This window comes from Polyodon spathula, chromosome 5 (genome assembly GCF_017654505.1).
Source record: "Polyodon spathula isolate WHYD16114869_AA chromosome 5, ASM1765450v1, whole genome shotgun sequence".
NCBI lineage: Eukaryota > Metazoa > Chordata > Actinopteri > Acipenseriformes > Polyodontidae > Polyodon > Polyodon spathula.
In genome coordinates, this window is record NC_054538.1 from 57,801,503 (window position 1) to 57,813,300 (window position 11,798).

The 11,798-nt window shown below is 36.9% G+C and overlaps 2 protein-coding genes across 4 annotated transcripts in view; one reads left to right on the top strand and one right to left on the bottom strand.

Moving 5' to 3' along the window:
* Positions 1-1,350, bottom strand: part of LOC121316090 (spastin-like) — a 39,465-nt gene extending 38,115 nt beyond the window's left edge. Inside the window, exon 1 of one of the 3 annotated variants that reach the window (XM_041250858.1) lies at positions 807-1,350. In XM_041250858.1, coding sequence (XP_041106792.1) covers positions 807-1,161 — 355 coding nt within the window. In that variant the 5' untranslated portion in view covers positions 1,162-1,350. The remainder of the gene's footprint in view (positions 1-806) is intronic. The other 2 variants (XM_041250856.1, XM_041250857.1) reach the window with 2 other exon arrangements.
* Positions 1,351-4,908: 3,558 nt separating this feature from the next.
* dpy30 (dpy-30 histone methyltransferase complex regulatory subunit) lies at positions 4,909-11,270 on the top strand. Its single transcript, XM_041250862.1, has 5 exons — positions 4,909-4,972; positions 7,722-7,762; positions 7,844-7,891; positions 7,981-8,123; positions 11,040-11,270. The coding sequence occupies exons 1-5, from the start codon at positions 4,963-4,965 to the stop codon at positions 11,110-11,112; spliced, it is 315 nt and encodes a 104-aa protein (XP_041106796.1). The 5' UTR covers positions 4,909-4,962; the 3' UTR covers positions 11,113-11,270.
* Positions 11,271-11,798: the final 528 nt, after the last annotated feature.

An 11,798-nucleotide genomic window follows, 5' to 3' on the forward strand; every position in this document is an offset into this window, starting at 1 on the left:
TCAAGCTATGTTACTGACACACATGGTTCCTGTTAACTTTCTTCTATTCCACCATCCCCACCAGTGTTTATCACTGAAAAATAAACTTTTCTTGAACATTTTCCACTCTACTCAGCAAATATTAATAAACATATACTGTACCATATCCCCTCCACCTTTGTCTAATGGACGATTCTCTTTATGGATGACATTTCAACATACATCATATTTATTCATGGACAAATGCACTGCCTTCTCTTGCTTAGAAATCCTTCTGTGTTTTTATTTATTTTGTAAAAGGCCTGCTATCCAAATGTCTTATATTTGAGTACTGAACTCAAATCCTGTGAACCAGTTTCATTTAAACAAAAAGCAAAACTGCCAAGGCTCACAACATAAATAAATCCACCCTTATGCTGGGCCAGGAATGCAACCTAACTGATTATATTAAATGCAGCTGTCTATCATCTATTAATAACACTACTGAATTTTAATAGTAAATGTGTGCTGACAGATAACACTATGTAACACAATTTTTGTTCCTGGGTAGTAAGTGTTATTTCCTAATTGCTTATGCCTCAAAAGTATAGAAAATGGCTATTATTCCCCACAAACGTTGCTTTTGTGACCAGGACAGTGATATAAAGTAATACAAAAATGACTACAAAAGATTTAGAAGCGAGTAGTTATTCGAGATTTACAATTATACTGTAAATACAGTGCTGCCGGTCAGCGAGACCCTTTATTTTCAAAAGAACTATGAATAAATATTTGCCAATTACTTACATGCATCTGCAAGCCACATTAAATGGCATCCACAAACTCACCTTTGTCATTTTCATCGATCCTCAGGGCTACAGAGATGTACTCAAATGCCTGCTTATGGTAGTTACGAACTCGCTCGCAGTCACCCTCGGATTCTTTGCCGACGGCCGCTGCTGCAGGCGACTTGTTTTTAGCCGCCATGATCCTGGTCAACCGTTCACGGAACCAGGCGAAGAGGATGCCCAAGTGCAGGGCCAGGACTCGCAAAAGCGCGAACACCGCCAGCAGCGGGTATGAAAAGTAGTACAGATTCCGCTTATGCAGCGACACCTGGTCGGGTGCGTCGCCTTCGGGCGGGGAGCTGGCAGTGCCGGCTGAGCCTTTCTTCTTTTTCCCTCTTCCTTCCGGATAATTCATTCACCTGGCTCACCGTAGCCTCCATAACACATATACCACACACGCACGCCTCACTAGCCACTGACAGCTAACTGGGAAGCCAGCTGAGCCAGAGGGGCGTAACAGGGCAATTATCCAGCGTACCTCGGTGACCAAAGGCGATTGTTTACGCAAGAATATCAGTACAATTAGGTTTGGGAATGCTATCCAGTAAGTTGCGCGTGCGCCGTGCTTACCAAAAGCACAACTGTTATTGTTCCATCACCCCCCACCGTCCCTCCATACCAGCTGTTCTACGTGACATCATCATCAGTTTCTAAAGTGAAAAATGTAGTTTATATTTTAGAATTAGAAATAATTGGAATGAATGTAACACCACTCAAATCATTCCAAAATTATAGCACCGATTTCTAACTTTTATTTACTGTTGCTTAGAGATCTTTGTAAGTAGTTACGCCTTTTAATTTCAGTTTCTATTACTTGGTGTCTATTTCTAAACTAGCTGCAGCTGAAACGAATGATAAAGGAGTCAGCTCCACTCGCAATCGGTTTATTGCTGTAATACATATTTCTCTAGAAATTAGTTTCACGCTGATGCCATTTTTTGGTACATTTTAGTGTGATCAGATGAATGTGTATATAGAATATGCTATAATTTAAAACCACAAACATAAAAATAGCAGTACATATGTTTAGAACAGTCATTACATATGGTTGACCATGAAGCGTTCCCTGTAGCGGACCCTTAATATATCCATATATATATATATATATATATATATATATATATATATATATATATATATATATATATATATATATATATATATATATATATATATATATATATATATATATATATATATATATATATATATATATATAACTAAGTAACTATCCTGGGGGAGGGGAAGAATCAGGATACTGTAGATTACAGGGTATGTCCACGTGCAGGGGTTGCATGTGGGGTGTATGTGCATGCAGGGGGTTGCATGGTGTGTATGCGTGCAGGGGTTGTATGCATGCCAATTGCTGTTTTTTAAGTTCAGTGAGTTGAACCATAACGAGCCAGCTACTAAGTCCAGTGATTTGTCAAAGCAGAGCAGGGGGTATGAGTCTTTGCGGGTAGCCTCGTTCAGCCGTCAGTAGTCCATGCTGAACTGCCACTCTCCATTCTTCTTTGGAACAATTCCTGCAGCTGGGTCCACTGCTCAGGACTAAGCCCCTCACAACTGTGGCGCCAGACTTTGTTCACTGCAGCTGGAGTGGCGTCTTATTTGACAGGCAGATGTCATATTGCCAGCCTGGCAGGCTGGCGGGTCTTTGGTCCGAATCGGGCTGACCACACTAGGAATGGGTGGCAGTGGAGGTCACCGGCCTCTGCAGGGTTCCCTCAGTCTTTGCACCACAAGAGCCAGGCCCTTCTGCATGCACCTGGCGGCAGCATGCTAAGAGATGGATTCCCAACCCTCACAAGGCCGCCCCCAGGGGGGGGGGGGGGTTGGCTGGTTCTCCCAGGATAGCCAGAGCAAGAGTCAGCCCGCCCCCTGGAACTTGAGATGCCCCTTTTGGAGGTCCAGCTGGCTGCCTGTCCGCTGGAGGACATCCAGGCCCAGGATGCAAGGGTCCAACCAACACCTCGTGGCACATGGCGAGATCCCCAATCTGGATCTCCATGGGTTCATTTCCCCTCATTGACACCAGTTCTCCAATCACAGTGTGTAGCTGGACCATGGTGGGCTCCAGACAGGCCTGCTGTCTCCCAGCTGCTCATTGGTAGACACTTAACCAGCATCATGCTTGATCCAGTGGCAATTAGGGTGGCACAGGGGACCCCCTCGATGTGGATGGGGACGTGGCAGAAGTCCCCTACCGTCGTTCTCACCACGACGACAGCTGGGGTTAGCAGGCTGGCAATGGGTGCAGGCGTGCTGTCAGCTGTTTCTGGGGGGAGCTGGGCCCCATTCACCTGGCTGTGCTGTTGGGCCTCTCCTGGCTGCATCAGCTGGGCACAGTTGGTTTCGCTGCGGTTCTGAGAAAAGGGACTAGGAGCTCTTAAAAAAGCACTTACATTTAAGACTTAAATATATATTAGAAAAACATAATGCTACACATTTATTTAAAATAAAATAAACACAGATAAGCAACATTATAACACATTTTTATTTATGTATCTGCTTTGATTGTTTTTTCCCCTCACAATTTACAGTAGAAGCACTACTGTTTCTTGTCTGACGAGAATGATCAAATAAGAACATAAGAAAGGTTACAAATGAAAGGAGACCATTAGGCCCATCTAGCTCATTTGGTTGTTAGTAGCTTATTGATCCCAGAATCTCATCAAGCAGCTTCTTGAAAGATCCCAGGGTGTAAATGCATTATAAAGTTTTAACATTGATTCCCTTGATTTAAATTCAAAACTTCTCACTATACTGTATATCCGAGCATTTTTGTTGGCCTCAGTGTTGCCAGGTCTGCGGTTTTCCCGCAGAATTGGGCTACTTTAGAAACACAGCCACGGGAAATGTTAAGGAGTCAAGGGTTGATAATGTAATTAGATTAGTGGTATAACTTTAAAACAATATTGTTTGGGATACAGTAGCAGTATTAGTATTTCAATAAAGGGATCACTCTGTAATTCAGTTGCTAGTATGAATGTTAATTTGTCCCTTCAGTGCTTCCATACTCATTTGTTGACAGTGATGTGTGGATGAGCTGTACTGGGGCTTATAGTTTGTATTAAAGTTATAGAAGGTATATTTTCTTACGAAAGGTTTTGGTTGTTTGTTTTTTTTATGCATAGGCCTACCTGTTAATAATAAGCTTGCTTTCAGTTAAAATAAATAATTGGGCTATTTGTTGGATATTGTTTAAGTGACTTTGGGCTATAAACCCAGCAGAAATCTGGGTGGCCTTTTGTTTAGCTTTCCCACATTGTCTAGAAGATGAAGACAATTCTGAGTCAACATAAACTCCTAGATCTTTTTCATATATTCCTTCTTCAAGTTCAGTATATCCCATACACTTATGCCTCTGTTATGCTAAGGTTAAATTAGATAGGTAGGAAAAAGTGTATTCAGAGTGTAGTGTTAAATTATATAGTCCAGAACTGTCTGCGAATAAGCTTTAATAATAATTAAAAAAAAAAAAAAAATTGTACTGATACAGTTCTTAAATTGGTGACGAATAAAATGCAACTTTTTATTTCACAATCTGAACGGTCAAATACATATGTAAGTGTCATTCATGCCATGTGTAAGAATCTCCACACTAACGAGGAAAGAAAAAGGCCGGATCAGCACTTTCTTGAGCCGAATTTGCTGAACTGAAGTGTGAGCGTTTGTGTGATTTGTAATTTTATTGGACGCTGAGGGCCGGATACAAGACAGTGTAGGACACTGATATACTGGGCATCGTGGAGATCAAAGTACTGCACTAGTGAAGGCCTCGTAATCTAAAGGAATATAAAAAAAAAAAAAAAACACGATAAAAATAGCCATACTGCTAAAACAATATAATTTATCTGCTAAATGCTTTAAAAAAAAGCCAAACCTGCCTGGAAAACCGCCAGTCTGGCAGCACTGTAGTTCAGCATTTCAGGGGTGCCCGATTCCTTTTTTGTATCCAATAAGAAATGGCACTAGAGAAGCGCAGCCAATTATGAGCACATGTTGCCTTACGTGTATTTAGCAAGCCAATCATTGAATAAAAAGCGCAAAATCGAAATACGTTATCAACTAGCCAATAGAAAGCGCGTTTAGATCAGCTACTGTGTGATTGGTCACTGTGTTTGCGTGCAGCGCGTAGAAACCGACAACAGACATGGCGGATGGTGAGTAGTGTGGGCAGTGAGTTTGTGTAAATAATTAATTTTATTAAAGTTAAACGGAATATTCCGTTTGCATATAAACCATTTTTAAGTGTTAAATGAATCTGTTTATGGTGCGTGTGTTAAGTAAGTTTAGCAGACTTGATATGTATTTGATTTCGAGCCGAGCCATAGCGAACCGGCATTGCTTATTGTTGTCAAGGGAAAAAGTGCGTGTGTGCTGCTATATCATGAGGAGCCAGGGTACGTCGTTTAAAATGTAGCATAGTTTTCAGAGGATTCCTATAGTAGGTAGAAATGGCCTAACTAATGTTTGTGTGTGTAAAATTTTGCAACCACAAATATCAATGAACTGTATACAGCAACAAGACTAGTGCCCTGCTTAACTAAGTATTGCACAGTCAAACTTTGCTATAGAGTGCACACATAGTTTTAAATGTAAAAATCACCTGTAAACCTCCTTACCTACAATACCTAAGCTAAAGTACATTATTAACGTATTTTTGTTAAATGAAGCAAAAAAACTGATTTCACTGGCCAGATCCAATCACTTTCTGCCCAATCCCCTGCTAAATCTAACAAGTATAACGATTTACAGTGCTGTTATGTCATAAAGTGATAGGCAAAACTGTAATATTCAGGAATAATAGGTTGTTAAATCTTTACTTTGCTCCACTGAATGAACTAAAAACAGTAGTGGGTTATACATATTTTTCATGTGTTTTTCAGTCAGAAACAGTATAAGTAAACATCACTTTTTTGTATTTTTTTTAAATCCCTTTTATTGTAGTTTCTGCACGGTAAATAAAATGGCAAAAAACACATTTTCATAAAGTAATAAAATTACTTTTGTTTACTTGTGCATTTTTTAGATGGATATGCAAGTGAAATCTCAAATTTAACTTAAACTTTAAAAAAAATAAATGTAGAAAAGGGGTGCATTGTAAAAAAAAAAAAAAAAAAAAAAAAAAAAAAAAAACCCTCAGTTTTGTTTTTTGTTTATTACTGTCCTCATAATAGAAAATAGGATCACAGTAAAACAAAACGTTGACACTATACGTAACATTTACCTTCCAAGTTGGGCCTGTTCGGAAAGGGAGAAGCATTTTCAAGTAATGTACGGGCATCTGTATCCCCTGATTCTGACTCGCTTGTCCAATCTGAAGAAGCAATTTATTTTGTTGATCCTGCTTTTTATGTTCATCCCTACTGTCACACACATCACATTCCTTTAGAAACTAGTACAAATTCTAACAAGGTGGTAAACCAATGCAAGGCAAAACATGTTATAATTATTTCTAATATTTCTCAACAATGTAATTTACCAGTCAATCTTTATTTTTATATAGTGTCTTTCATAGTGGACCAGCGTCACAAAGCGCATTACAAGATACAGTAAAATTTTAAAAAATTTCAGAGTACACTAAATACAGTGAAAAACAAAGCATAATACATTAAATACAAGACTAGGATGTGAATTCTAAAACATTGTAGATGAGTATTTCATATAGAATCATAAGAAGATACAGTGAAAGATCAGAAGTAGCAGAGACATAATGGCTAATAACAGATATCAGGCTTAAAGAGCATAGAAAGCAAGAGAGAATAAGTAGGTCCTGAGAGTTGATTTAAAGCGAGCGATGGTGGGAGCATCACGCACCAGAGCTGGGATTGATTTCCAGTCGGAGCCATGATGCTAAATGAGCGTTCTCCAAGTGTGGTGCACTTTTACTTGGGGATAGCAAGCAGGCCAGAGTCAGAGGACCTCAGCTTGCGGGCATGGACATAACCGTTCAGTAGGTTGAAGAGGTACTTGGGACCTGTGTGATGAAGGGCATTGTAGGTGAGCAGGAAAATTTTGAAAGTAATCCTGAACTTTACAGGTAGCCAGAGCGGCTGGGCAAGACAGGGGGGTGATGTGTTCACATTTTTTACATCTGGTAAGAATCCTGGCAGTGGCATTCTGAACTAGCTGCAGTTGGTTGATGGCGCGTGCTGGAAAACCACCATAGACAGAGTTGCAGTTGTCGAGGGGAGACAAACCCATGACAGTATCTTTGCATCCGGGAGGGAAAGGTAGGGACGAACTTTGGAGATGTTTCGAAGGTCGTAGAAGGAAGATTTGACCACAGATGAGACATGGGCATCAAAGGAGAGGTTGCTGTCCAGGAATACACCCTTTACGGGGAACACTGACTTGGATGTTTGCCTTCAAATTAATTTGCAGCAGTGGTTGTTCAAATATTCAGATAGTTTCTCTAAACTAGTAATGAAAATATTCTTACTCTATGCTGCTGTTTTTTTAATGTTGCACTGCTAAAGTCTTCTCTGGTTGAGTAACCAATGAGCACTGACACAAAGCAAAATGGGCAGAAATGTGTGACGTTGGCTAAAATGAAATCCGATCAGAATGAAAGCTAAGCCAATCAACATGCAGTTATTATATTGGCAGGAATGCTGTCCATTAGGATCTAACAAACAAAAGCAGTATGAGGAATGATTCACAATGCAAGCAGCATGGACTGTGCTGAATGAAATCTAGGTAGGGCCGCCAATTAAGATAAGGTTCGAGAGAGCAGTTGTAAAGCAGATAAAATAAGTCCCGATACTGAGTACTGGCAGAATTTCACTCCAGTCTATAACACCCCTGGTCCACACATCACTTTTTATTTCTTGTATCAGTTTTAATTTCTAGAAATTAAATGTTAATACAGTAGTTTAAAACATAATTGTTTTTCTTTTCTTTCTGTAGACCATACTGATGCTGAACAAAGCCTGGAAGGGCATACACCAGTAAGTTCAAATAAAAATTGGATGAAACTGTTAACATAGTAGATAGCTGGTGTTCTTCACCAACCTCATTTTGTTTTTTAGGTTGCAGATAACCCACATGCAGAATATGGTCTTACAGAAAATGCACAGGTAGCTAACATTTTAACTAACAATTAATGTTTGCATGATAAGTTATTTAAATTCAACCATGTTACAAATTCATTATTATAACTTTTCAGAGAATAGTTGAAAATGAGAAGACAAGTGCAGAAAAGGTCTCGAAACAGAAAGTGGATCTCCAGTCCCTTCCCACGCGTGCATACCTGGACCAGACTGTTGTGCCCATTCTTCTACAAGGACTCTCTGTGTTGTCAAAAGAAAGGTAAGTTGTTGTTCTGATTAAAACATAATTAGAATGGAATATTATATGTTTTGGTGTCTTGTGAATGCCAACTACCTTCTGGTCTACAAAATGATACTAAGTCTAATTAGTCCAGCTGAATGTAAAATTATGCAAAATCAACTAGACAAAAAAAGTTAATACGTTTGTCTTTTATAACCTCGGAAAAGGCACTTAATAAGAACACTTATCAACTTATAATTAAGGTTCGCATATCATGAGGTATTGTGTTTTAACCCTTCTGCTATGGTGAACATTACCTGCTGTGGGTCTGACTGACATAACTTGACTTTAGGCTTCTGTATATCCACCAAAAGTATACTGTATTGTTTCTTTCTACACAAATGAGAGTCTGAAGATTAAGAGAATAATGTTTTCACTCTGAAATACACCCTACAATTGCCTAGTTTTGAATGTAAAACATCAGGTTTAAAATGTACTTAAATTAATTTTTCTTTTAGCAATTGCAATTTAGCAAGTGTAATTTAGTGATCTGCTACCTAAAATTTGTAAAAGGATCCTCAGGAACCAGGATCAGAAAGAATTTTATAAATACCGTGTCTGGTTTGGCTGTTACACCAAATTGTTTGATGGATGCGTGATGTGAAGAAGTTCACCATCAGATAGATCTGTCAGCTCAACATCTTTTAAAAAATAAAAAATATATATATATATTTCGGGTCGGTTAAGCATTCTTGGCAATTTAGTATGCTCTCCAGTAATGTTGTGCTTCAATCATGGTAATCAAAACCTAAGACACTAAAATGCTGCACCTCGTAATAAAAGGTATCTATTGGCTTGGGGCTTTAGCAAAATGCATTTTGATTGGGGAGTCATCCCTGAAGTTCATTTTATAAATATTTCACTACAGTTCATATTTATTTATTTATTTATGGGTATATAAACATTTTGGACGATTTAGTATGTTTTCTGGTAAGCTTGTACTCTCCGACAGAAAACAAAAGACTAAAACTCACTGGTCTACCTTTCTGTCCATTTAACTTATTTTCATTTGAAAGTATATAAAACCTTCCCTGATTAGTTATTGGAGCCTTTGGAGATGTCAGTCATTTGGTAAGCAACCAATGGTTGTTTAACACTAGAACCCCACGCGGGTCAGTGTGACCCATACATGTTTAAACTGCTTTGTTATAAAAATGAAAGACATACTATCGGATACAACTGAAAAGGTTTATTCATGAACATCATATTTAACATATGCAAAGCAGAAACACCATAATTAAATGGAAAATGAAACATAAGGCTTTATTTTTAAAATGAGCGCATATACAGAATGACTACAGACAGTGAAAACATTTAATAAAATACACATTTCAAAAGAAATTGAATGTACATATACCTGTGTACAGGTGTAAACGGGTATCTGTACACACAAAACTATAAAACCAAAATCATTGTTTCTAATACTACATAAAAAAAAAAAAAATAACACTACTTCCGGTATGACGGCTGCATTGTACGTTATGGAGGAGCGTACGTGTCTGCCAGCTGACTGTGCCTGCATCCAGGAGCTGTGTTGTAAACACAGACGCAGTTCCTTTGAACACTGTTCTGTAAACTGGTACATACCAACCTGTAAAACTGAAATGTTTTTTTTTTTTTCCTAATGTAAAAAAAAAAAAAAAAGAATATATAACATACGTTTCATATTGGGCACATAAGTTGTTATCCTACCTGTCATTTCAGTTTGCTGTATTCATCTGAGTTCAGCTTGTCTTATTCCATTCAAAATGACTACTTTCAAGATTAAATATTTCCTTCTGATATATTCCCAGTTGCATTTGTGGAACAAAACGAAGGATTGTTTTCTCCCAGGTACATTGAAAAATAAGCAACTAGGCTTTCACTGAGTTTGCATCTTGACAAATCCACAATCATAGCAATCTCTCTCTTGTAGTCAGACTACAAACAAAGAAAGGCTTGAAATAAAAAAAAAAAACAAACAAACAAACACGTGTGCTAGGAGGGAGGAGGTGTGTCTTGTTTGCTGCATTTATAAAAAAATAGTTACGTTATATTAAAGACATATTGTAATGCATGGGTCACATTGACCTACGTGGGGATTTCTAGGTAGAACTGTTTATAACTACCATTTTTGCGATTCTGGCTACCAAATGCCATCTGGATATTTAATTAATATATTTAGATAGTCAAAAACAGGCATACACATACGATTTACAATGGAAGAGTAATTAACAGTTTAAATCCAAAATGGGCCAAGTTGATCTGCTTGGCGGTTCTAGTGTTAAAAGGCTTTAAATTGGTGTGTAACATCATCATTACCTCATCGTGTGTGTGTGTGTGTGTGTGTATATATATATATATATATATATATATATATATATATATATATATAATATATTATATATATATATATAGATATATATATATATATATATCATATATATATATATATATATGTATATATATATACAATGATATCTCATATATATATATATATAATGTATATGTATAATATATATATGTATATACATACCACCATATATATATAGTATACATAATACACATAAGATATTAATATATATATATATATATATATATATATACTAAAGATTACCGCTACATGGCCTTCCCAATTGGAACCGAGAAGCAATTTTATGGCTCTTGAAGTTATATTTATCTCCAGGCTACTTGTAAACACTTTTCCGTTCTTTTTTCTTTTTAAAAATTTTTTTTTTTTTTTTTTTTTAGCATTACTGTATGATAGATAGAAAAAAAAAAAGATGGATAGTTATAATTTGTGGATATTGAGCTCTTAATGTCCACACTGGCCTGGAAAAAATGTGGCATCTGTTAGTTTTTTTTTTGTGTGTTTTAAGATCATTGGGTAATTTCACTTGTTTTATATATTTTCAGACCTCCAAATCCCATCGAATATCTAGCAGCATATCTGCTGAAGAACAAGTCACAGTTTGAGGATCGAAATTAGTACCCTGGAGTGGACATACACTGATGCATCACCAAGAAGATCTGTAATTCACAAATGTCTTTTTTTCTTTTCTTGAAATACTCATATCTGGATTGCTACAAATAACGTTGTTTTTGTTTAGTTTTTTTCATTGCAGAATAAAGTGCAATTGAATTTAAGAACGTTGTCGTTTTTCTGCAATTGCTGATGGCATTTGTTCTCCATTTGTTATGGAGTTGCTTTATTCTCAAAATAAATCAGAAAACAAAGTATCTGAAATGCACATATTAAAATAAACCAGTATGAATGACAGCATATTTCACAGTCCTATGAAAATTCAAAGGACAAGGCTCTATAGGGTTGTTTTTTTTTCATGTGTATACAATTCTGTGAAATTTAGCTTTTTTTTATTGGCCTGCTATCTTCAAACAATATTATCTTTTAATATTTATCATATCACAAAATGCTAAATACATCGAAGACTGATGTGGTTTAAATTTAAAATGCAGACTAAGAAAAATACCCTTAAATAAACCAAATTGCACAAGTAAGCTATGTAGCATTTGATATAGAAAAATGCAAATATACACTATGTTGAATCAATTTTCATTGTAAATCTTTTTCATGTTTAGCCCCCAATTGTAGACACAGTTAAGCCGGTATTCTATTATCTTTATAAAGTAAAGCCTGAAAGAAACTTAAGTATA

Bases quoted from the DNA above. Each gene is read 5' to 3' on its own strand.
- dpy30 (XM_041250862.1), top strand. The intron at 7,892-7,980 runs GTAGCTAACATT...ATAACTTTTCAG, and splicing joins GTCTTACAGAAAATGCACAG to AGAATAGTTGAAAATGAGAA. The intron at 8,124-11,039 runs GTAAGTTGTTGT...ATATATTTTCAG, and splicing joins TCTGTGTTGTCAAAAGAAAG to ACCTCCAAATCCCATCGAAT.